The sequence below is a fragment of the Terrapene carolina genome, unplaced genomic scaffold, assembly GCF_002925995.2.
Source record: "Terrapene carolina triunguis isolate 2854851 unplaced genomic scaffold, T_m_triunguis-2.0 Scaffold53, whole genome shotgun sequence".
NCBI classification, from domain to species: Eukaryota; Metazoa; Chordata; order Testudines; family Emydidae; genus Terrapene; species Terrapene triunguis.
In genome coordinates this window covers 9,328,807-9,355,494 of record NW_020664404.1, presented here as the reverse complement: position 1 = coordinate 9,355,494, position 26,688 = coordinate 9,328,807, and the positions used below count along the sequence as shown (strand labels likewise).

At 42.1% G+C, this 26,688-nt stretch overlaps 1 protein-coding gene across 2 annotated transcripts in view; it reads left to right on the top strand.

Moving 5' to 3' along the window:
* Window positions 1-26,688, top strand: part of XPO7 (exportin 7) — an 89,629-nt gene that overhangs the window by 44,788 nt on the left and 18,153 nt on the right. Inside the window, exons 2-14 of one of the 2 annotated variants that reach the window (XM_024217716.1) lie at window positions 2,026-2,172; window positions 4,280-4,373; window positions 7,346-7,512; window positions 10,204-10,269; window positions 13,897-14,001; window positions 16,396-16,561; window positions 17,493-17,566; window positions 19,669-19,788; window positions 20,986-21,132; window positions 22,622-22,794; window positions 23,435-23,628; window positions 24,397-24,502; window positions 25,952-26,087. In XM_024217716.1, coding sequence (XP_024073484.1) covers window positions 2,026-2,172; window positions 4,280-4,373; window positions 7,346-7,512; window positions 10,204-10,269; window positions 13,897-14,001; window positions 16,396-16,561; window positions 17,493-17,566; window positions 19,669-19,788; window positions 20,986-21,132; window positions 22,622-22,794; window positions 23,435-23,628; window positions 24,397-24,502; window positions 25,952-26,087 — 1,695 coding nt within the window. Of the gene's footprint in view, window positions 1-2,025; window positions 2,173-4,279; window positions 4,374-7,345; window positions 7,513-10,203; window positions 10,297-13,896; window positions 14,002-16,395; window positions 16,562-17,492; window positions 17,567-19,668; window positions 19,789-20,985; window positions 21,133-22,621; window positions 22,795-23,434; window positions 23,629-24,396; window positions 24,503-25,951; window positions 26,088-26,688 lie in introns of both variants that reach the window. The other variant, XM_024217715.1, reaches the window with a different exon arrangement.

The following is a 26,688-nucleotide window of genomic DNA, read 5'->3' as shown; positions in this document are numbered from 1 at the left end:
TTGGATTATGGGATGGAGGTAGGAGGAATAAATTCTGAAATTTGAGTATTTGAAGGCCTTTCATAGAGAATATCTTGCTGGCAACTTTCTTAAACAGAGGAGGGGGTACTCCAGATGGAGTGCCTCTGCTGACCTCAGTCAGTCAGTATTGAATGGGAAGAGAGGGTCTCTCCAGCAAGCAGGTCTCAAGCCAGACAGGGCTGTCATAGGTCAAAACCAAGACCTTAAACTAATCATGCAGCTCAGAGATTCATTGCTTACCAGTAGCCATCTGGGGTGAGAGGGGGAGGTGTTAGGAGACACACTGCCAAAGGCTATATAAATATACTTGGAATAACACACTGGGTTTTCATTCTCAAGCATTCAGCCTTTTTTACTGATCCCATCTCATCTCTTACCCCTCAAGAAGTTTTCTCTCTCTTTCCCCTATCCTACTGAGTTCCTCCCCTGATAAAACATCTCTGTAATGCAGTGTTCCGTGTTCCTGATCCTTCAGTCCCAGGCACAAACGCTTGGAACTTAAGGGAGGAAAACAAGTTGAAATTTTAATATTAGAAATCCTTTGGTAGCAAATAAATTAAAAATGTTTACAAAGCACAGAATGCTTCCAGTCCTACTCTGGAGGAGGAGGGCGACATGTATGGTGGAGGGGAAGCTGTGCTAATAATCTGTACTTTTAAATAACTTCAGCGTAATTCTAAGGACCTTCTTAGTAGAGAGGTTTTAGTGTGTGCAAAGACCGAAGTTTAGAGGCAAGAATGACAGTAAAGAGTAGGGGGATAGGAAGGGCACCAGCTCAAAAGGTACATTCATGGCTATGTTCAGGCTGGCAAGCTGTCTTGGCAGCAATACATGATGCTATTACACAGTAGCCACCTGTTCAAGAAGACACCTAGTTACTCCTGCTCCCTGGTCAGTAGTGGTTTGGGTATAATGGAAAGCTTGTTGTGTGTAGTCTGAAAGCAAAAGAAGCAGCAAAAATGATTGTGAAAATGCCCCTGGGATAGCTGGTATTTGGAACTACGTTAGTGATTCTTCTGGAGGAAGCTCTGTAACTTGTTATATCTTGAAGGGCTGATGTGATGGGAGCATCAGTAACTGAAGGAATTAGTGGGGTTTTTGGAGTGGAAAGGAAAAGGAATGTTGGCCACAGAAAAGCAATTAGCATCCCATTGTGGTACAGGCTTCTTTACTTTTCAAGATTGAATATCGCAGAATTGGTTCAGCTTGCCCCTCTTTCTGCCCCCACCCCCAAATCCGTATCCTACTTTTATTATTATAATAGAGAACCATAGGTGTGCATAGTGATTGCATAACTTCTTCTATAAAAAGATCTATGACTTACAAGCTAATGGCTTTAGCCTCTTGGTAACCCTGCATCGTAGGTAAGTGTTATATCCCCATTTTACAGGTGAGGAAACTAGGACTCTGATCCTGTCATTGCTAGGTGGGCAGACCCCATCGAAGTCAGTGGGGTTCCATGCAGGCATATGACTCCATCTTCATGGAGCTTATTGTGGGATTGGGGCCAGAGATACAAAGGTGTGACTTATTAAAGTTCACTCAAGAAGCATGTGGTAGAGTTGGGAATTGAACCCAGGCTCCTGACCATCCTCAATACATTAAGAAAAAGGCCACACTCTGGATAAAAGTTGAACTCATGGGAGTGAGTGGCAGAGCTCTGGAATTTGCTCTCTTGCAATATACTAGGGAGGGGTAAGGAGATGGTGCAAGACACATTCTTATGTAGGGTGTCTGGCAGGCTATCTGTTGCTCTTGGACAGGATGGTGGTGCGAGGGGATTTCTCATGTGCCCATCAAGCAGCAATTGTTTTGTGCCTAATTCAGGTGAAGATGGCCATGAAACATCTAAAAAAGTAGCATAGGCTGAAAAGCCAGGTATAATTTCAACATACTCATTCCCTAAAAAAGATGAGATGGGTTGCACGGCTGAGTCACTATCTGACAAAACTGTAAAAAGAAATTGTTTTAACTGATTTTTTTCCTGTGGTCATTCCATTACAGAGCCTAGCCCAGCTAGAGAACCTGTGCAAGCAGCTGTATGAAACTACAGACACCGCGACACGGCTCCAGGCAGAAAAAGCCTTGGTCGAGTTCACCAACAGCCCAGACTGTCTGAGCAAGTGCCAGCTCCTCCTTGAAAGAGGAAGTGTACGTAGAAAATAATAATAGATTCAAACGAACTGGCATTCAAATTTGGCATTTTGGGTGAATGCTCTGAATGAAACAGGGAAGCACATTAGGTAATGCATCCCCAGTAAGCTGGAACGTGTCATATTCATGAACGTCTTCTGCATACCAGAATTAAACCTTCAGTTGGTCCTGCATTTTCTGTTGGTTTAGAAAAAAAATTGGAGTGTACCCACTAAGAGGTTTCCCTTTTGAGGAATCCTGCTTAGATCCTAAAGCACATCTAATCTACAAAGATAAGTATGCTTAAACACAGTTATGAAATGTGGTCCAGACTTGATATAGCATAGTTGTTTGTTTTTTGGGAGGGTTGGGGGGAGATGAGCTGTGGAAGGGGTTATTGTGATTGGGAAAGCAAATTATGGCTCTATAACCATGCTAGGAAACTGTGTGAATTTGGGCTAAAGTGTCACTAACACTTCTAACAGGAGAGCTATTGTTGCACAATCATTCCAGTTTTGTCCATGTGTCTGTTTATACCAACAGTGTGAATCACATGAAAAGAACCTGTCTTTTGATGGATTGGTTCTTGATTAATCTTATGGGCCAATCCATTATGCAGCCTGATCTAAGAATACAACGTTAATTCTTAAAAGCAAATTCTCTGATTTCCGCTGCTTTAGGAGTTCTAAAATAGCTTGGAAGATGTGATCAAAGATTAAAATCCCAGCATGAGATCTGAGACTCAGATGAGATTAAAACAGAGTTTGCTTTGGGCCATTTTAGCTTACTACTAAGAATCTCTTAAAGCAAAGGTTAGCCTCTCCAATAATGTCCTCAAAGCTTTCAACCATGGGAAATAAGAACAATTTTTATCTTTACAGTACTTTTTTTTTTTTTCCCCCAAGTGGTCACTTGATTCACTTTGTGGCAGGATAAATCATGCTTAAAATTGCTTGGTCACAGGACCTTTTGAGGTTTGACTTATGGCCCAATGTGCATTCAGCCCTTTGAGTCTATTAGATCAGTGGCTTGCTCACAAAAATCAGGAAACATTAGCCACCCTATATCAAGGAACCAGAATGAGACTGGGCACTGTGCAGTGCAGTTCCAGCTGAACACAAGAGCTGAATTATTTATCTCTTCGTGTTGTAAGTTTTTTTGTGTGTGGACTCCTTAATTTCTTTGGAATAAAAAATAAATTAGCCTCTGGGTTTCAAATTGCATTTGTGTCTACCATGGACGAACCAGCAACTAGCACAGGGGGAAAGGGAGGGGTCAATTTTAATGGAAAGTCTCTAATGCACAGTTTTATTACTTTGAATATAACCCATTATGTATGTGTAGTCTGTCAGATTGCCATTTTGTAAAGCTGATGCACAAATTGGATGATCTGACTCACTTACATTAAACTCTCTTTGGGCATATTACTATAAATGGGTTTCTGGTCTCTTGGATTCTTGGAATAGGTTATAGAGGCAAATCCTTTTTATAGTACTGGGTATTATTTAACACACGAAACATTTGCAATTACACTGCCTGTAATTCATAGAATCTCATACCGCCTAGGATTTCTGATGGTTCACTCACATTATTTGTATCCTATTCCCTGGATTAAATTAGTTAGTAATATCCATTGGTCCGAGTGCTATTCTGTATGATATATAAATAAAATATGAAGGGGAAGGGAAAACTAACCTGTTTTGTAGTCAAGTGGAAGAGTTTGAAGTGTTTGTATAAAATCTAGGACTGAGCGTGCAGTAACACTTGCCTGCAACATATTGCTATTGGCACTTGTTCCTTCCTGCTTGTCATAATTCTCTCCACCCCTACGTGGGGGCACACAGGTGGAGGGTATGTTATCCTTCTGCTGCTGTCACCCTGTTACCTTTTCCTTATAGATGCTCTTTTTAAAATATTTTGGATAAACTTGGTGTATACAGAAACAAGGAACTAAGACAGTCCAGAGCATTTAGACTTGTGAACTAAGCTAATATTGAAGCCCAAGTTTCCAGAGACCTGAAAGTTACTGGGTTAACGTAGTGCACAACTACCTTGTCTTCAGCTGTGGCCTCTTTTGTACTGAAACTTGCATTAAACCACTGCTTGTTGTGTTTTTTCTTTACAGTCATCCTACTCCCAATTATTGGCAGCTACATGCCTTACAAAACTTGTGTCACGCACAAACAACCCTCTGCCATTGGAACAGCGAATAGACATTCGTAAGTAGAAAGCTTTCTTTTCTCTAGCCAAGCCACTGGCATAGCCAGCAAATACTATGGATAATGACTAATTAACAGTACTACATTGTGACAGGAAGTCTTTCTGCAAGCTATTAAGATGTATGGACATTGGTAGCCTAAAACGTATAGTGAAAAGGCAACTTTGCTGTCGGACAATATCTTTTCCTAGCCCAGAGACTACTGGCTTTGAATGCCAGATAGATAGGAGTTATCCAGGTCCAAAGTAATCACAAATTTGTGGCCTTATGAATGAACAAATTTTAAGATAGTAACTCAATTCTTTATGAATTAGGCTATTCATCTCCTAATTCCTTTCTCTTCCCTACTTGTTCCTTAATAGCAAGGGGTATCTTAATGAATCCAGTCATTAGGAAAGGTGATTATTTTGTATTTGCCCTTCTTTGTTCTTCTACTTTGCCAGGTGGGGGAGAGAAGGGAGGGGTTTCTTTCTGTTCATTGTCTCCCAAGTCATTGAAGACAGATACTGGCTAAAATCTGCTTTTTGCCTGTGACCCACTACAGGGATAACTTTCATGTTTTATTGTCTATACGAAATTGCATTGAACTGAGACTGGTGAGTTTCACAGTTCTGCTACTATCAAAGGGACAAAAGATCTCAGCCACAGCTCTGATCTAAGCCAGCTCTAAAGAGTGGGCCAAGGTGGAAAGCCACTTGGAAAACTAGGATTCTGGTAATCCAAGACTAAAACTAAACCGTGATTGTGACTGCAGATTACTGTATGTTCTGTCTGTCAGACAGTGATCTGCACGCTAAGGGGTGATAGAGTAAGAGCAGGTCTGATTGCACTGATGCACTTTTTAGGGAAGGAAGGGAGAATGGATAGGACACTTGGGCAGTCTCTTCCAAGGATATAGACTCATAAACATTTAACGTCAGAAGGGACTATAGTGATGATGTAGTCTGACCACCTGCACATTGCAGGCCACAGAACATTACCCATCCACTCCTGTAATAGACCCATAACCTCTGGCTGAGTTATTGAAGTCCTCAGATCATGGTTTAAAGACTTCCAATTAGAGAGAATTCACCATTTGCCCTAGTTTAAACCTGCAAGTGACCTGTGCCCCATGCTGGAGAGGAAGGCAAAAGACACAAAGGGTCTCTGCCAATCTGTTCTGGGGGAAAATTCCTTCCCAACGCCAAATATAGCAATCAGACCCTGAGCATGTGCGCAAGACCCACCAGGCAGAGAATGGCAGATATGGTTTCAGAATTGAGAATGCTTTGTGGGACTCCACTTGTCATTTGCAGTAGTTCCTGTGGGAAAGTCATTCTGATGGGATGGGGTAGAAGCCTATCTCTGACCGGTGTCTTGTTGGGAGAGTAACTATGATACCTCCTTTTCTTAGTGTGGCTGTGACCCTAGGAACCCTTCGGTGCCAACTGGCAAAGCATTTACTGTTCTATAACAGCAACTCTTATCAGGCCTGACAAACTCTCTGTCCTAACACACTGCTTTCATAGTATGTGTGAGGTGTCAGATGGAAGCTTGTGTCAGACGGATCCTCATAATAGTTGTGTGATGTATGTACAGGTGATATTTAAGAAGTTGTATATACATACTGAAAATGTTTTAGAATCTGTGTCCCAGGCAGGGTTGGCAAGTGGGTTTTGCCAGACAAGGGATGTGGAATCACCTACCTCATTTATTTATATGTAAATCAAACATTGTAAAGCCTAGCACAAAGGAGGCCCCATTTACATGTGAGAATAACAGGAAAAACAGGTCAAGAGGGGATGCGAAATAAACTTGTGTGGGGAGACACTTTGGTGCCAGCACACCAGGAAGGAAATCCCAGGCAGTCTTTCTGACTCTAGGGTATAAGAGAGAGGCACAAGGATCACTCTTTTATCCTGCACTTGAGCAGGTGACCCTGCAGTGCAGTTATATCAATGAAAACAGGATCTCAACCAGCCTTGGTTGAAATGCTGCAAGAAAGGGCGTAGGTGAGAAATTGCTTTAGACAAGTTTAGTCTGTTAAATTTCAGTCTTAGTCTAGTACAAGCATTTCATACTTTTGTTTTACTTGTAACCCATTGTTCTTATCTGTGCTTACTGCACCTTAAATCTTTCCCTTTGTTACTAAACTTACTTTTGTTTTTACTATACATAGATTACAGTGTTGTATTGTTATATTAGAGCTGATACTCAGCTGACTCAAACAAGCTGTTGTGTATATACTATTCCCTTGGGAGTAGTAATTACTGAGAGTGTCCGGTGACAGGAGCTGGACATTAAAGAGGGATGCTTTCAGGGTGGTTCGTGGGCTGGGGTGCACCTGTTGTTAACCTGCAAGGCTGAGTAAGGGCTTGCCAGAGCCCTGAGGAGTGTTTGTGTGAGTGAAGGACTGACATCCAGCTACCATGCACAAGACTGTCACACTGGATGTAGGAGGGGGATAGCAAGGTGACTTGCAATCTGGGGTCCCTGAGAAAGCATGTCATAGGTGCTTTAACAAGCCAGAGTTAATCAGCTTCTCCTTTCTCACTGGACAACGGAATGCCCTGATGTTGGGGGGGCCTTTTCTGAGGAATGGTCCTTAAACCTTTCAGCAGTTCTTGCCAGACGTGTTCTTTCAAAGGACTGAACTCCTCTTGTAATACAAAATAACACACGTGTGTGTGGGAAGAAACTGTTCTACATGAATACCCACCCACAATTTCATATCTCTAGAACCTCCAAACCCTTGGTGTATTGTATTATATTATGACTAGTCTCTCAAAAAAGACATGAATAAAAGATCAGTTATGGTTGTCTGGATACCATAGCTGCATTTCCATACTTTCCAACATGGTGATTGTTCCCTGTGTTTTGGTGTAAGCTTTATAAAGATATTTTTCCTAATGCAGATTCACAACCTTATGTCCAGCTTAACGGTCTTTTTGTCTAGGAATTTCCTGATTTTTATTTTTATTTTTTGTCTTGCAGGGAACTATGTGCTCAACTACCTTGCCACCAGGCCAAAGTTGGCAACTTTTGTAACGCAAGCACTAATTCAGTTATATGCCAGGATCACAAAGTTGGGCTGGTTTGACTGTCAGAAGGATGAATATGTCTTCCGAAATGTGATCACAGATGTCACAAGATTTTTACAGGTCAGGGACACCTTTAAAAAAGAAAGGGGTAGGGGCGGGGGCGGAGGGGGGAGGGGAGGACGGGGACCAAAACCTGGTGTGATTGGAGTGTTGTTGTTGTGCATAATTGCCATATAATGCTCTGAGGGTAAGTGTGCAGTTATTTTTCCACTTCCACTGCATTAGCTATTGCTAATAACTATTTATTAGTTAATAATTAGTTAATATATTATATAATATATTATAATATAATAATTAGTTAATATAGCTAATAGCTATTGCTGATAACTGTCCCATATGAGATTGTAAGCCCTTCAGGGTAGGGACTGTCATTTTGATGTCTGTAAAGTGCCTGGCACTCATGGTGTGCTATAAGTATTTAATAATATGGCAGAACTTTAGGATTCCAAGTATGTAATTCCTCTCTCAAAGCCCCAAATCCAAATGATCCATCCAAAATGAAAAGCAGGATGACTTCCCATTAAACTGATCTGTGCACCTCACCTCACCTCATTTGCAGCTGTTACTTCGAGTGTGACAAATTGCTTGGTTTGTTTAAATACCAATCTTTTAGTATTAAGCCAGAACCATCAGGGCCTTCAATTTTGAATTTGGACCCTTTAGTATGGGAAAACGATCAGTCAATCAGTTTGGGTGTATCTGTTTTTTTGGGTCATTAATTTTGGCTGTACCGACCTCGAGATCCTTTAAAATTCTAACGTGCCATGCCAGGGAGAAGAGGGGGTTCCCTGGGCAGCCATCAGAGTAGTACTGCTAAGAAAAGAGACTAAGCATGGGGGAACCTCTCATTGCTCTGGCTGGCCAACATAGCTTCAGTGAAGAAGTGGAAAAAGACTGGCTACAACTCATTGGCTGCAGAGTGCAAGATATGAGTTGGGGGTGTGACAGAGGAAGGTTTTAAAAGTGTGTGTGTGAGACGTGGGGGGGTTGGTTATAGAAGATCTTCACAGATCTTATGTGGAACATCGTGGCTAGATATATCTGTAGAAACATCCCATCCCATAACATGATTATTATTATGAGACACTGGGGTCTCAGGGTGCTATTGCAATCAGAATCAGAGACCCATTCGGCTAGAAGCTGTATAAACAGTCAAAAGTCAGTCCCTGCCCACAAGAGTGTAGCTTTACAGACAGAAGATTGAACTTTTTCAGCAGATGGCCCCAAACTGTGGGACTCTCTTCCCGAGGAGGCTAGCATGGCATAAAATCGCACTCTTCTCACAACACTCTCAACTTCATTTCTTTTTTTTTTAATTTAATGTTTTTACAACTTAACTTCCACAAATTAGAGGAAGATGGAAGAGTAGTAGTAAATAATCCCAGAGTACATGGCTGCAGTGGGAGAAGAGGAAAGGAACTAGAGTGGGACTTTTATATTGTGATGGTGGGATTTATTTATTTGGATAGGCAGTTGAATAGTATGAGTGTGGGGATTTCTGCACTTAAAAACTGCTGCAGAAAAGTAAAATTCAAGAAGTGATATCTAGAAAATATTACAATGCCGGAGGATTACACCTTTCCATAAACAGCTCAAATGACTTCTAGCTTTTTGAGACAATTCTTTTGCTTTTCACTCAATTCTCAACTCAGCCTCCTGAGACATGTTGAAGGCTGTATTTGGTTTTAGGTCATGGGTTCAGCAAAGATTCCTGGCTACAGCCACATAGTATCATGTTAATGCTTGAGATCATTGTTCAAAACAGAGGCCTGTGATTGTAGCCTCTTCCCCACCAAGACTGCAGTGTGTTTCGACTCCTGCAAAGGGGATGAACTTAGACTCGGATCAGAGAAGAAATTGGGACAATTAGTGCAGGCGGGTGCTAACCAAAGTGGAGCCGGAGAAGGGAACCCTATCTAGTTACAGGAAGGGAACTCCTTGTGGCAAAAGAAGAGACCAAGGTAGCTCTTATGTGAAGTTAGTTGGTATGTAAAGTCTCATTCCCAGTGAGCAGGTGTTTTGTATCAAGTCTGCCAACAATGTGTTAGTCTATAAAAGAGAAGCCAAAGACTGTAAGGGCCATGGAGAATGAACTCTCTTGACTGCTAGAGGTGGGGCCTAATTGTCAGGAGTGAGATATTGATTGGGTGGTGATTGGGGAAAATTTAACTGCCACTTCTCATGCTGCAGGAGTTCTGTGGCTCTAAGACTTCAATTTTCAGAGCTGTCAATTGGCAGCTTTCATGATCATTAAGGTCCCAGTCCTGCAAAGATTTATGCACTTAAGTTTACCATTGATTTCAATGGAACTATGTACTTAAAATTAAGCACACATGTAAATCTTTGAAGAATCAGGGGTAAGTAGGCACCAAAAATGTGATTTAGAATAGATAGATGAGCCATTAAATAACATGTGTTTTTGTTTGAGCATTCCATAGAAATTGTTAGCTGCTGAGAAGTCTGGCAAACGTATCAAATTGTAAATAATATGAATAGTTTTTTTTAATGCATCTAAATAGCAGCACATATACTAAAATTAGAACTCCTGGGTTTTTTAAAAACATGGTGCTTAAACATTTTTTCCAATCACTGTTCTACGAGGACATGGCATATCTAGCCAAATATATCTGATTTACGGTGTGCAAGTACTTCCTTCTGCATGGCAGAAGGATTTCGGAATTACAGTGAAAACTGACGAGAACAACTTGACACTGCTAATTCCTCCTCTTTTCCCCTCCAATCTCTCATCAGGATAGCGTAGAACACTGCATCATAGGAGTGACAATCCTGTCTCAGCTAACAAATGAAATTAATCAAGTAAGTGCTACAGCCTTCTTCAGTGAAGTAAGTGTCCAATTTTCTCATTTGTATTGTTCTGTTGTGTGTGTGTGTGCGCTGATTTTTATTTTTTTATGCTATCATGTGCTTTTGCGGTAAGATATTGATATTTCCTCTGATCTAAGGATTTCTTTGCCATCTCCTGCTCTTTTAGCATCTCTCATCTTCTCCAGTATCTGGATGTAATGCTCCATGATAAAAATGAAGCAACACTAAAATAGCAAATGGGTTCATGCCCAGTACTACCTTGCCTGTGAGGATAAAGCCCCACAGCATGAATTAGCAAAGCATCATTAGCATCTTTTGTCCTCCATTCCTATACATTCTTTTAACTTTATGCAGTTTCATTTTTAAAAAATTTCTTAACTTTTTGCATTGTCAATCATTACAATAACTTCTTCATGGGGATATAAATATAGGATATAATCATAGCAAATCTGGTAAATATTTTGAGTTTCTGTTCCAAATACATAACGTTACATGTTCAGTGCTCCTTACAAATACTGACCCTATTTCTTGCACTTTTGGTTTTGTTTTGGGTTTTGTGGGGAGTACTGACAGGGCAAGAAGGGACACAGAGGTTAAGTAACTTGACCAAGCCTACATTTGAATCAGTGGCATAAACAGGACTAGGACTCAGGAGTTCTTGTCTTTCAGTCCCATGGTCCGATTTCTGCTAGATCTTGCTTCCTCTCTGGTATTTATTTGAAAAGCTGGGACTAGAGACATTAATTGGTCACATCTAAGCATGAAGGAAATAATCATACACTCCTAAAGCCCAATTTATTTTCTAGCTATGACTCCTTCAGACAGATTTTAATAGTGCATTTCAGACTGCTACCAGTCACCCCAAGGAGCAATTTTCCTTGGGGACCCTTCTAGTTTAGATGATCGATTTTCTAGACTTTTTTGCTGAAAGGACCAATCCTAATTAGTTTTGTTTTAGCCTTTTAAGTTCTCATTAATATGGAAACTAACTTTGCTTTTGCTAATACATGTGCAAACACTTGAAAATAACCCAGGCTTTGAAACTCTACCATGGCGCTGAATAACTTAATTAAAAATGATTGTCTGCAGTCTGTTAGGTACAGGGAATATAGGCCAGAACTTTCCCATTTTGGTGTCTAAAGCTGTGCAAAGCATCCACAGCTCACACTGAAGTAAGTGAAGTTCAGCTTCTCTAAAAATTGGGACACTTTTTGTTTAGGAGCCTGCAAGCTTCACTGGTTACTCAGACAACAAAGTAATTGTAAACCTGTGGCTGGACTTTCTCCTCAGCCTTGGATGCTTCTGTAGTTTCCCTGCAGGAGACCTCTCTGTCTCAGATCTTAGTTCCCTGTGCTCAGAGAACCACTCCCACCTCCCTAATATCAAGGGCAAAACTAACAAGCCAGCAAGATGCAGTGAATCAGTATATATTGATCAGCATCTCCCTGCATGGTTCGAATACCTAACAGGAGACGGGATAAACAGAAAAGTTCTCTCACCAGTTGTTTCCTAAATCCGTATTTAAGTGCCTAGCTGTAGGCAACAAAGTTGGAAAATTTTGGCCATGATTCATGAATCTCTTGTTTAAATATGTGAGGAATAATTCTACCACAAAATATTATCTAAATACATTTTGGGTTAAAGACACCCTCCTAAAATTGCCACCACTTGTATTGCTAAAAGCACGCTCACTTGCTAGCAGTCACTGTGTTGGTATGTGGCAAATACAGTGGATGGTGATTTACTTGGGGATTTCATAACTGTGAATTTCAGATTCATTACCATGTAATTTGTATGGGTCTTTTTTCTTAAAGTGAATTTTTGGTAGCTTTTGTATATAAAAATATCTACACTAATATAGCATTTTTTGTCTCAAAGAGCTGTACAAACAATACACGTACTGAAATACTGCCTTCTCTAGTATGGGGAGAGTAGCAGCCAACTGGCTTGTAGCGTGTGGCACAACGCAGGAGAGCTGGGAAACTTACCAGCAACAGTGAAGCAAATCCTGACTCTTGCAAAAAGTGCATGAGATCAGCAATGGGCATGTAGAGAATACAGGATGCCTGTTTTCTAGACCTCATCTAATAGATAATTGATAGGGGAGAGATGAGAGAAGTATCCGTTTAGTGGTTAGGGCACTACCCTGCGACAGGGGAGAGCTAGGTTCAATTCTCTCCTTCTCCACAAACTCTGTGTGCCCTTGGGCGGGTGACTGTCTCTCTCTGCCTCTGTTCCCCATCTGCACAATGGGGATAATGGCACTGCCCTGCCTCAGGAGGGTGCTGTGAGGATAAATACAGTAAAGGTTGTAAGATGCTTGGATCCTACAGTAACGGGGGCCGTATAAGATGGAAGGTGATAAGTGGTGTGTATAAACGAGGGTAACAAGCAGTAGTCTAGTAATGAAACTCTGAATGGAGAGGCGGTTTCAGGTTAAGTATGTGTCTATGGTATGCATTTAAGCCTTCTTTCCCTGTGTATCATGAGTGATTGTGAGGGTGGGGGGAAGAACGTTTTACTTGCACACCAAAAAGTAATTCACCGTAGGCCACTGAAGGAATAGATCTTTTATTTCAATCCAGCCTTGCAATATTCAGAATTTTAAAAAATCTCTAGTGATAATACTGTAGTTTACAAGATGATACATAGGAAGCTTCTAGTGATAATACTGTAGTTTACAAGATGATACATAGGAAGCTTCTAGTGATAATACTGTAGTTTACAAGATGATACATAGGAAGCTGTCAACATCACCTGTATTCAGAGTTTAGAGCACATTTCTCAAATTAGTATGTGGTTGTGGTATCCTATATCAAGCAACATCCACTTACTTCTCCTAACACACTTGGCATACTTAATTGTCATGCAGCTACAAGTCACGTACATGAGTTTAAAAACCAACGTGGCCAGATCCAAAGTGATGCACACCAATGCTAAGGGCTTCTTGTAATTTTCTGTTCGTCCAGGTATCTTGTCACTTGGCTCTCACTGTGACTGTGATTCGCTGCTGGTAGAGGACTCTGCATCTGGCCAGCACTTTCATATATGGGAGTGGAAAGAGTAATGAGCTATCAGGAATGATTTAGTGGATCTAGTTTAAGTAGGTCAAGAATTATTACCCAAACTAGATACTGGGGACTTCTGAAAATTTTACCTACATTCCATTTTCAAAAATGATTTAGACATTAACAACTTAAATTGTTTTTGAAAATGGGCTTTAGCCTCCTAAATCACTTAAGTGCTGTTGAAAATGTTACCCTTAATCCTTCTTTAAAACCAGCTCAAGTAAACTTGATTTTTTTTTTCTTGAGATGAAACTGTGTGTTTAAGCAGTTTAGGAACATTGTTCTCACTTAATACCCAAGACAGGTAATATAGTTTTATCAGCAGCTCAGTAAAAAGTTAATGGCAGTATAGGAACCATTATTTTATGTTAATAGAATGTAATACAATTGGAGAACATCCCTTCAGTTTAATCAACTGATGCAATGCAGTTATGGGGGAGGAATGCCTTGGTGTGCCACTAATGTTTTATTAGCAACATTCCTGTGAATTCTACTTGCCTTGTTTCCTTCCTATAAACTAGTTCTAAAAGTTGCTTGTCTCTCTATCCAGGCGGACACCACCCATCCCCTGACCAAGCACAGGAAAATAGCCTCTTCGTTCCGAGACTCATCTTTATTTGATATCTTCACGCTTTCGTGTAACTTACTGAAACAGGTAGGGAGACTGCAGTTCTTGTCAAATGCCTGTATCAAACTTAGGTGTAAACTCCTTCCTGCTGTAACTCCCTTGGAACTAGTCCTTTCTTTCTAGATTTGGCAGTTTTTCCGCACATCTGCCTTTAAGGAGATTTTCAGATTAGATTCCTACCTTTCACTTCATAACAGCTTTGTACTGCAAAAGTGCTTAGCTGTTCATTTACAGGCAAGGTTATAGAACAGCCTGATTTTCCTATTAGGTAAGTCAGGCCCTGATTTAGGTTTTGTGTATTCACTTTGTTTAATACAAACCTAAGATAGAAATGTCATGACCTTTTTGAAAATTTTCAAATGAAAGCACCTCGGATAGCTTATTTTCCCCCATTCCATACCAGGATAGCTATTCCTGTATAAAGCACTGTTATAGTGATCTAATTGCATTCCCACTAGGGGAATTGTACCACTTTTACTATACTGGTATAATTAAAGCAGGTACAACATTCTAATGTAGACAAGGCCTTTGTCTGGGTTGTTAGGTATTGCCAAAATTCCTTGGTGCTGCTGAGCAGCTGCACAAAAGGAAGGTTAATGGCCCTGCCACCTTTCCCAGTCCATGCAGTTTGAAGGGAGCCTTGAATTAGTGGTTTCCCAGGTATAAAGTGAAGAAGGAAAAGGTGCACAGGTGTGTGCAGTTTGGTGTGAATTCTAGAGGCAGAGGCCCAAGGCGCGTGCTTTTTGCAATAGGGCACCAGTGCCTTCACAAAGGTTGTTCTGCAAGAGAAAGTTGCCTTATGCAGTTCACCATCTCTATTCAAGAACACAGCAATTGTGTATGTTTTTGTAAGAAAAGAAATTACGCTGATAAAATCCTGACTTCACACCTGGTTTCTGTTCCAAACAAGAAATGGATCTACAGGGTCCCCAGATCCACTCAAAGTGGCAACATCACGTTGGACCGTCATCACAACTAGTGTTGTGCCAGTGTGTGAAAATCGGGAAATGACACTGAATAGAAACAGCGTGAAATTCACCAGTTTAGTTTTACTCTTCAAACTGAGTGAAGTATTAAAGTAAACAAATTGCATAAAGGGTGAAAAGCAAGTTTCACTTGGAAAAACCATTCAGTCTGAATAATCTCTGGTTGTGCTAGTCATATAGGTAAAGAGTTTGGGTTTGACAAGATTTGTATCTCTTGCCTTTGTCCTTTTTAATGTTACTATGGATTCATAACTAAAACTAAAATGTTTCCTAGAACTCTTGCATGTGCCATATGCCTGCGTGATTTATTTGTGATTTGTCCCTCAAGGTGAAATGAAACTTGGAGGCTTGAATGACATGACTCATTGGGGGGATAGCCTCCAGTTTTATATGTCTTTATCTCTCAATCATCCTGCTTTTGTTTCCCAGGATGCTCCAATTTTAAGGACAAATTGTGATGTTTTCTGTTGTCCCATTTAATGTCCTTATTTTCCTGTCACTAACGCCCACTACCCCAGTTATTCCTTTATCTGTTTGGCAGCTTGCACAAGCTTCTGTGTATAAAACCAGATGTTTCCAAGGTGATCCTCCAATGACTCTAGTTGTTTTCCCTTGGAAGGAGCAAGGGATTGGCTGCTAGGAACTAATGATTATGTCTATATCACTGTCATAAAACAGTGCAATTAGGCAGTCATTTAAGAACAATGCCGTCTGGTAGACATTCTGGAGTGGTTGTGGCAGACAATTCCAACAATCAGTGAAACAGTATACTGGGTCCCATTGCAACTGCCCAGATCAGTTTGTGGCAGATTTAGGGTAGAAGAAGTTTAGTTTCTCTATGAAAAGCATAGAGCAACTGTGCAAAGCACAGGCCATCTGGTTTGTCTCCAGACCCATGTGCTGCTATAAAACAGCAATGAGCTGATCTAGCATCACAAACCCACTAATCACCATGTGTTGCTTCAGAATCCTTCTGTCTAGTCCCAGAGCTTTGACTCTGGAGTAGGATTTATCCAGATCGTTTGTGCAACAAAGTGAATGCACTTGTTTCCCTACCGGAGGGGGTGGTGGAGTAACAGGAGACCCTGCTGCATGTCAAGCAGATAGTGTTTTCCTGTGTTCGACCCAACTGAGAATTTCCTAATCTGATGGATCTTCCAGAATAATTACTGGCTGGCAAGCATTGCTGCTCTTCTATTGCACAAGGAGAACTGAGTGAAAAGGAAGCACTGTCCACCCTCTTCATGTAAGGACTAAAAAGCCAAATACAGATTCTTTGTTGTAAAAGTGTGGGGCACCAGGGATATTTAGGGTGTTGTCTCAGCCTTGACATGAAGGTGGCATGTGATACCTACAAATGTCACCTCCTGTTGAAATGGAATTCTGCTCCTGCCTCAGCCACTGCATTGTTCTTTTTATCCACTGTGTTCTGTAGGCTTCAGGGAAGAACCTGAACTTGAATGATGAAAGCCAGCATGGCCTGCTCATGCAGCTACTCAAGCTCACACACAACTGCCTGAACTTTGATTTCATTGGCACATCAACAGATGAGTCCTCAGATGATCTCTGCACAGTGCAGATTCCAACCAGTTGGAGATCAGGTAATGCTCCGGGGGACGGGGGAAGCGGGCTTGCTTATCTTCTTCAGTGTGCCAAATGAAAATACGCTGGCTGGCCAAGGCTCTGTCCACAGTATATAAATAGATCTTTGTGTCGGGGAACCAGGTGTACAGCCCCATTGTCCCCTAACCTGATTACAGATGTGATTCATGTTGTTAGTATCGCTGGCCCGAAACCACACAAGCACCCTTCCTCCTGGCCCTTCAATCCTACATTATGTGAACTTCAGAAATCACAAATTTGGCTTATGTGGACAGCTCAATTTTTTTTTTCAGTACACTTCTCGTAGAAGGGAAGAAAATAAGCCAGAAAGGAGCCTTGTCAGTTCTGAAATACAGAGCTTCTCTCATGCCACTCACCTTCAAAATGGGATTCCCTAACTAGGCAATTGTTAAGACAATGTTGCACTATTTGGCAGTACTTCTGCACTTGTCACTTAAGGATGTAACGGTTGTACTGTGTAAGACTGATGGTTTATCTAGCCTAGTATCCTGTGGCCAGTGCCAGATGCTTCAGAAGGAATTAAAAGAACAGGGCCACTTTGAGTGATACGTGCCCTGTCATCCAATCCCAGCTTCTGGCGGGGGTGGTTAGGGACACCTGGAGCACAGCGTCCATCCTTGACATCCTCATGGCCCTTAGCAGTCATTCTGCAGTCACAGATTGCTTCATTTAAATGCCCTGCTATATTTCTCTAGCTTAATATGTGTATTCTGGAAGAGGAGGCTCAGGAGTATAGCACTATAATTCTTTGAAAACATTTGCATCATGTAATCTTTTCTAGTGCAAACAGTGTGGATGCCCTTGTAGTTTTGGACAGACAAGCATAAAAGTGTCTTTGTAAACAAACTACTCCACAGAGTGCAATAATGCAGATGTTCACAGTAAGTTGCTCCTTTCTGTCTGTTTCAGCATTCTTGGATTCCTCGACCCTACAGTTGTTTTTTGACCTGTATCATTCCATCCCTCCATCGTTTTCACCTCTGGTGAGTTCGGAGTTCATGATTCTTATGACGCCTAATATCAGAAAGCATTTACAGCACCAGGAGAGCCATATCTAAGGACTTCATTGGTATATGGGCCTGAGATACTGGCCTTTCGATAAAAATGATGTAGAATATGTTCAGAACAGTTGCTTATTTTGATAATATAGTATTATCCCGTAAAGACCAAAGGGAGGCTGTGCCAAGCCTCCTTAGTGTTGATAGTTTTGGTACCTCCAGTGTTTTTGGAGTGGATTAAGGAGCAGTCCCCATTTGTTTGAAATATTGCTACTCTGCCCTTCTTTTGCCCCTTCCGTTTGAGAATCTCAAAGTACTCTAAGTGAATGAAGTCTCCCAACTGCCCGTGAGGGAGCTAGGTGATGGTATGCCCATTTTGTAGTCTGGGAAAGCTAAGCAGAGTGTTGAAATGACTTGCCCAAAATCGCATAGCAAGTCCGGGGCAAATCTGGGAGTACAACCCAAGAGCCTGACCCCTAGTCCCATTCTCTATCGACTAGACAAGACTGTTCCCACATGGTGAAAGGGCCAATAGCATCAGCCCAAGTAAAGGATTCACGTGATTGGATGTTTTCTTTTAAAATACTGTCTGCCTACCAGCAACCAGGTGATCCAATAACTGTGTCAGTGCATGGAGTTGCTCACTCTGGCTGGACTCTGTGTGCATAAAGCATTCAAATCCAGGAAACTTCTCTCACGCTGGCTCAGTCAGCAAGAGTCCCACGCTAAGATGTTTCTCAGTTGGAAGTTGCTCTGATCTGTGTGCGTCTGTGGTCTGGTGGGAAGCAGAATCTGCAAATGCCCTTCAGGTGCTGTTCAGGAAGAAGCCCAGCAAAGCATTAAACATCTTTGCTCCAGAAACCTTAAAAATTAGTTATCAACAAGGCTGGTCATTACAGGCAAAGAAAGGAAGGGAGGGGAGAAACTTACATAGTTTCCCTGTTGGTAGATTGTTTCCCTTAAAAGCACTAAATATTTCAGCATGGGGTAGAACTGGACCAGTTGCTTGTATAGGCACTTAAATACTGTGGGCTAAATATTTTTCCCAGTTTACGTAGACGCATGCTGCAATGGAAACACTTCTTAACTCTGGCTGGAGAAAGGAGGATCTTTCTTCAAAAGGATGTTTCTAGGAGAGGTAGGACAGAGCTGGTCACTTCATTATATAGTGCTAGCCAAGTCTGAGATTTAAGCCTCAGTTATTCAAGAGAGTTTAAAAAGAAACACACTGTTAAGCAGAAATTTAAAACAATTAAGCCAGTAATTGCTCTGAGCTTTGATCATTAAAAGTGTGAGCTAGCAGGAATCAGAGGGGCTTTAACAGCAGAGCAGGTAGCTCTTAGGCTGGTTGGGGGAACCGCGGCTCGCCTCAGTGCGAAGAGTCTATAATTAATTTGCTTCTAATGTTCATGAAGTTCATAATCCCATTCAGCAGTGTGGTAATAGATTCACTTGCATAACTGCCTCCTTGGAATCTACCTTCAGCTTAATAGAGGCTGAGATGGGAGCGCTTTAACTTAAACAAATGTGCATCTTGCCATTCTTCCTTCTCTCATATTTTCCCTAGACCATGGTAAACTCTTGTATGGAGAGGCTGGCAGGCTTTCCTCCCACTGCCAGTATTTTTCAAGTCAGCCTTTGTTTACACACAATGACAGATGACACGAGTCAGATGAGAGGGCACAACCTGCGTTTTTGCTTTCACCATTTGGGGAAATCTTTTTTCTCGGTCACCACATGACAACACAGTGGAGACAGTAACATAGTGATGGAGTTTAAGGCTTGAAGGGCCTTCCTAAAGCTGGGTGTTCATTGAGCCCTGAAGCTGGAGAGATGATCCTTGTATAATGTAGTCTCTTAATCCCTGCTGCTTGGATTTCTCCTATTTTTCTCTTTTCATAGAGAGAACGTTTGGAGGCGGTTGCTTCATTTTAAAACCATCCTTTGAACTATAACAACTGAATTTGATTGCTAAGGAGTATGGTGAACACTTGAATGAACTACTCTCTCTGGAAAGGGAAACAACTCAAACCATTCCCTTCAGTTTGAATAAAGTCTTTCCACTTTATTCCTTTTGCTTCCTTTAGGTCTTGTCCTGCTTAGTCCAGATAGCTTCTGTCCGCAGATCCCTTTTTAACAATGCAGAGAGAGCAAAGTTCCTGTCTCATCTCGTTGATGGCGTTAAACGAATACTGGAAAACCCCCAGGTGAGCATATCGGAAGCCAGGTATTTCTTAGAGTACTCCTTGTCCAATTTACTGCGTTTGCTTCCATAAACTACTTTTCTGTTAGGGAACCTGTTTTTCTGTTTAAAAATAAAAATTAAACCTTCTGACACACCCTGGCACTCCAATATTCACCAGTGTCATGTAATTAGGATATGTTTTGTGCAAAATATGCCTTGTGAGGTATCATTCTAAATGTCTTGATCTGCTAGACATTAATATCTTGTTGGATTGTATGTACCCCAGTTCCAGGTGGCACCCCGGGGGGAACCTGTCACACCCTCGATACAAGAAAAATGTAGAGGAAGATGACGGGAGATCAGAGAAGAGCAACTAAAATGTTTAATGAACTAAATATGTATAGTTCATTTAAGTGGGAGACTAAAAGGTAGAGGAGAGAATAACGGTCAGAGGTGAAGGTTTAAAAAGTGTAAACCCCAGTGATGGAAGCGAATTGTTTGGTATGGTATGTAGGGCTAGAACCAGACAAAGTGGGATGAAATTTAGGCTAAATATATGGTAAACTTCACAGCACTGAGATCAGTAAGGCTTGGGAGACTAATGGTGGGGTTTACCCCACTATAGAACAGAGAGGTGAGACTTTCACTGGACGAAACTGCTGAAAATATGCTTAGGGGAACAATCTTGCACTGGCCAAGGAAGAAAGATGTCTGTCTTCTTTAACTTCTTTCCTCTAGTTTCCTGCTCCCAATCACTTAAATATCACTTATCTGTGTTGGAAGAAGATTACCTTTCCTTTTCTCAAGAATGATACTTGAGTCTTGTGGTTTAAACTTTGTGTAATTTGCTACTGGGAATTAAGTGTGTTGCAGGCTGGTGTTTTGGATGCCAGACATTAGACGTGTTCCAAGGTCTGCCATAAATGGTAGGGTTTCGTTTTAGCTGGTGATCTGTACTATGTGGCTTTGAGAGATCATACTTTGCACTTGCATGTAAGGAGCTCCAAGCAATTTAGAGGTGGGCAAGCACTACCCCTTTTTTAGAAATGGGGGAGCTGAGGCACAGAGTGATAAAATAACTTGCCAAATCACGTAATGAGTCCGTGGCAGAGCTGGGAATAAAAACCAGGTCTCCTAACTCCCATTCCTATGCTCTAAAACACTAGCCAGTGCTACCTGTCTCATGATTTGACATACTGTTTGTTCTCTTCCTCCCCAGAGTTTGTCAGATCCAAACAATTACCATGAGTTCTGCAGGTTGCTGGCTCGATTAAAAAGCAACTATCAACTGGGAGAGCTGGTGAAGGTGGAAAACTACCCTGAGGTCATCCGACTCATTGCCAACTTCACCGTGACCAGCCTACAGGTGGGAACTCATTGCATTTGGCCTTGTTGGTGCCTCTCAAAATGGAGCAGTTCCCCCCCCTTGCATTTACTTTGTAGTAGCTATGCCAATTTGTCAGGCCCAATGGCAAGAAGACTGAAGCATCCACACAGGCTTTGTAACAGGAGAGTTTGGCAGTGCAATATTGATCGTACTATGAACTCTGGCTGAAAAACACATGAGGGGAGGGTTGTAGTTACAGCTCTGAAGTTTTTCCCATGTCCCATCAGTAGCAACTGCTGATTCAAGGTTATTTTTGTGTAATGCATCAACCCATTATTAAAATGTAGTTTAGAGGGTGGTTCTACTGCAAATACCATCAATATCATGCAGAGGTTGTCTCTGTGTGTTCTGTTGCTGTGCAGCATACAACTACATCTCTGTACAAAATAAAATGGTATTTTAAAAATTCTTCCATGATAGCTACTGCAAACTGGCAGGCTTGATCTGTAGACAATTGGGGTGTATGTAGCTTTTAGAAATATCAAGTGTTATTAAGATGACTTGTGAATTCAGTGGTTTTGTGGGAGGCAAACAGGAGCATTGGAATTTTACAGCTTGAGTTAGGATTGGGCGTGTTTGATAGAACAATAGAGATTTCTAAGAGCTCTGAATAAAACAGTTTAGGATATTAAAAAGCAGGAAAGCTGTGTGTGCATGGCCCCAGGTGAGGGACTAAATTGTACTACTGGCGCTTCATCAAACCAGAACTGTGTGTTGCTGTATTGCCTTTATGTAATGTAAATGTCAGTAATTATGGATATTACTGTGCAGCTGTGTAACTTCCCTTTAGGACAGAATTGTTTTTCTTATGTAGGAGTCCAGCAGCAGTGGCTGGACCAGGCCACCCAAATGACTTCAAGAAAAACCTGTTTTAACCCAGGTCTCCAGAATTGAAAGTCTAGTGCAGCAGAGTTTGACAGTCCTTCTCTTGTGGCTTTCCCTGAGCTGTGGAAGGTGTATGCCACTGAAGGGGCTGCATTAGAGAAGCTGTGCACAGTGAGTCATGATAGAGATGGAGCTCAGCAAATGATGATTCCTGCACTGCCTGTGTCCTTGCAATACCAGTGCATGTTTTCCTCACTACGCTACAATGCTAAGATGAATGAGGAGAGAAAGCAGCAAGACTGTTAGGATTGAGGGAGGGCACCAAGGTTCTCTATCTAATCCTGCAAGCTTGTATTTTCAGACCTGCACTGGGAGCTGAAGGCTTCAGCTCAGCTACATCTCATGAGAGTTATTTTGGAGTATCCCTGGCTCTTTTGCTGAACAGTTCTCTTCCTTAGGCACTCCTGGAATTTGGATGCTGACTTAAATTCAGTGCTATATAGGAAAATGAAGCATCAAAGCATCCTGTGTAAAGCCTCTGAATATCTGCTCTCCTACGGCAAACCGTTCAAGACAAATGTGACATTCTGCAAGATCCTAAATTCACTGGCTTCCTTTCCTTTCTCTATCTTGGTACCTGTAGCACTGGGAGTTTGCACCGAACAGCGTACATTATCTGCTAAGCCTATGGCAGCGGCTGGCAGCATCAGTGCCATATGTTAAAGCCACAGAGCCTCATATGCTAGAAACATACACTCCAGAGGTCACGAAAGCTTACATCACGTCCAGGCTGGAGTCTGTGCACATCATACTGAGGTAAGGGAAGCCTAGAGACGCATGAACACTTCTACCACAGTGCCTGCAGCACATAAGGGAAAATCTCGCAAGGGTCTTTGGCATTAGATGTATAGGCAAATAGAGTGTTGACTCTGGCCCCGGGCTGTTTTGCTTTGGTTGTCAATGGAGTGTCTTGGTAGGGATGTCAGAATCAGATGTGCCATCCTTGTATATTTTAATTAAAGTTAATTTATTAGATGGAAGAAAACCAAAATATGAAAGATGGAAAACACTAAAGCACAACGACAACCAGATGCCTTAATACTTGGCACTTCTTAAACACGTAAAGTGCTGTGTTCTAAAGCCCTGGACAAATATTGTCTTAAGCCTGCAATAAGAACTTACTCATTGCAGGTTGTAATGGCCCTGCCAATTCTGTTAGTTATTTCTGTGCCCATAAAACAAGAGGACACTAGTGATGATCGCTTGGTTGTATTACATCAGTCTGTGCAATGCTCCACCATGACTGCTACTAGAGGCAAAGTATCAGATGATCAGATTTAAAGAATAGCCATGTGCCTAGGAGAGGTGTCTTCCATGCTGGAAATAAGCTTGTGTTGTGGGTTAGGCTAGCACTGGTATTAAAGCTCCTTTATAATGCTGCTTCCTCCCCATGCAGAGACGGGTTGGAAGATCCACTAGACGACACTGGCCTTGTGCAACAGCAGTTAGATCAGCTGTCCACCATTGGCCGGTGTGAGTATGAAAAGACCTGTGCTCTCCTCGTACAGCTCTTTGACCAGTCAGCCCAGACTTACCAGGAGCTGCTACAGAGTGCCACCGCCAGCCCCATGGACATCGCAGTGCAGGAAGGTGAGTGCACTCCAAGAACAGTGGCCAGGGAGCCCTGACCAGTTTGCCCCTTCCAAAAACTACAGCTCCAGAAGCCCATTTTCCTGATAGAATCATATCCGGAGAGATCCAGTCCTACAAGTATTCCCTTGAGAAAATGGGCATTCAGCCTGGTCTGTGCACAGCTTTTGTACAGGTATAACTATTTCAGTTAGAGGGGTGGGTTTTTTACCTATTGTAGTTACACAGGTATAACCCTCGTCCCATTTGGGAATAAGTTACACCAGTATAAATGTATCCACACTGGGTGGGCCTTGGGCTGCTTTACTATGCTGCTTTACTATACTGCTGTAATTAAATCAGTACAACTTCAGATGGTTAGGGCTTGAGTTATCTGTCATATCAGCCTCGTGTGCTTTCAGAGAATGAGTGCTCCCCTTTTGGAAACATTATTGTATGTGCAAAGTCTACAGAATCTGGTCTTGTAATAAAGGAATTTCCTGGGGTGAGGGTGATCTTAAGTTGTGAGCACACTGTAGCGTGAAATGATGCTCTGAAGCAAACAGACTACAGTTCTGATCCTGGAAATTGTACATAATTTCCACTAAGTGGAAAAACAAGTAACACTGGCATAACTTTAGCTTCTTGATCAGAGGAATAAAATATGCTCTTAAGAAATCTTTTTCTTCGTGAACCCTGGCTTTGCCAGAGGAAAAACCCGAAGAATCCCTTTCTCTCTACCACGTGGCCTGTGAAGTGTTTGTTTCTGATGTCATCTGTTGGCTTCAGGGCGCCTGACATGGCTCGTTTATATCATCGGGGCAGTGATTGGTGGCAGGGTTTCGTTCGCCAGCACAGATGAGCAGGATGCAATGGACGGCGAGTTGGTTTGTCGGTAGGAACGTTGAATGCTTTCTAGCTGCGCTATGTTCCGTTCTTGTGGCTGCATGGTAGTAATTCTCTTTGGGGCTTTAAGTGTTCTCCCTTCCCTCTTCTCTTCTCGCTAAAAATAACTGGATGGAATTGGCCCTCGAACAAAGACATTGATAACAGTGGCTAGACCCACTGAGCAAACTTCTGTGGGATTTGTCTAAACCTGGATGTCTGCATAGGTGTTTGGAAAGGGATCTAAATAAGCATGGGGGACAGTATGTAAGGGTGGAATTTTTTCTATTTTTTTTTAATGCCCATGGCAGAGTAGAACCCAGTGCATGCTGGTTCTTTTTAGGGAAAAGATGTTTTTTCTGATATCAACCAAAGTGGCTTTGACAGTAAATATCTTGTGAATATCGCAGTACCCTACAGCGGATGGAATTCTTATACAGGGTGGCACCGGTACATTTTTGTAGCTTGTTTCAGAACCGTTTAAGCCTTCTATTAGCACAGTTACTGATTTATTTGGTATAGGTAATTAATATGCAGTTTATGGCTCTTAAACAAACCTAAGCTGAGCAAAATTCCATGTAGAACATAAGCTAATTCTGCTTCTCTGGGATCAAGAGGACTGAATCTGAGAATTTATGGAAGGTGGCCATGTGATAAGTGTTGTTAATGAGGAACTGTAAATCAGGCACTAGCTCCTCCTGCAGTTAGTGCATTACTAGAGGGAAGATACGAGACCTCAAACATTTTGAGTGGCCCTCCGTTTATATTATACACGAGAGACTTGCTCATATTAGTCTATTTACTTTAACCTTTTCTCTCCCTATTCGTTTTGGGCCACCTTGCAAAAAAGAGTTGACCTTTGCTTTGCCCCCCACCACGTGTTTATAACCTCAATCAGTGAAACCCTTTCTTACCCCAATAGATCATTCATGGGCATTATCCACAAGCCCCACGTGGCCATAACAAAAATCAGTGTGGGGGTGGAGGTGACCCCTTAAATGCCTCTTCAGTCTTGTAATGAGAGCTGGAGGCTTCTGCTCAGGGGATAGCTCAGAGAATGTACTGAACCTTGGCATTTGATAAGCTCTATAGGGGGTGAAAATTCCCCTCTGTGTGGAGGGCAGGCACCAAGGCCTCTCCCTTTCCCCTCCCCACCCCTTGCCCATATCTTAAGTGGGATTTAAGTGGTGCATAGCCTTCTGCTGGCTCCTTTTCATGGGAGGGTGGGGTCATCTTCTTTAGTTTAACATAATGTCATTCCTGTGTTTCGATCGCTCTTGGCCCACCACGCCACCTCCTAGAGAGCAAAAAGGGTTCTCAGCCATACGCAGCTTCGAAATGATACCAGCTGCCTGAAATTGCTTTTCTGCTCACCCTTGTCAGTGTTCAGGCAGGCTGGTATTTCTTGTCCTCCTGGAGTGGTTGGTAGATCTGTTGCTTCTTCTTTCCCTCCCTTCAGGGTATTGCAGTTGATGAACCTGACGGACTCTCGCCTGGCACAGGCTGGGAACGAGAAACTGGAGCTTGCCATGCTGAGCTTCTTTGAGCAGTTCCGAAAGATCTACATTGGAGACCAGGTGCAGAAATCCTCCAAGGTAATTCCCTCTACCATGCAGCCTTGAGGCATTGCTGGCTACTATAATGTCTTCACATCTTTTGGCATATGAGCTGCTAGATCTTAATCTGCTCTTGCCTTTTTAAGAAAAAGCTTATTAGAAGCCCCCATCCTTCCTGCTTTCTGCATACCCAGTCTTACAATTATAGCTTCAGCAGTGCAGCTTTGGCACTGCTTTTCAGTAAGATAATGTCTGATTAGGGCACTAACCTAGGACTTAGGAGACCTGGGTTCATATCCCTGCTCCACCGCAGGCTTCCTGTGTGACCTTTGGCAAGTCACTTAGCTTCTCTGTGCCTCAGTTCCCCATCTGTACAATGGGAGTTAATAGCCCTGCCCTACTTCACAGGGATGACATGAGAGGGGAAATGCATTGGGGTCTGAGTGCCTCTCAGTGTTTAGGGTAATGGGGAGCCATATACGTTCCTAAGAGAGGTGTTAGGGCTGGGGTGGAGTTCGGATACTTGGTTAAACCTACTGGAATTTTTTCCAGACATTCTGAAAACCCCCTAGCCTTTGCGCTGAGGTGAAACATGACACGTTGGCTGCCTAAAAGGGCAGCTTTTGCAGACAAGGAAGGG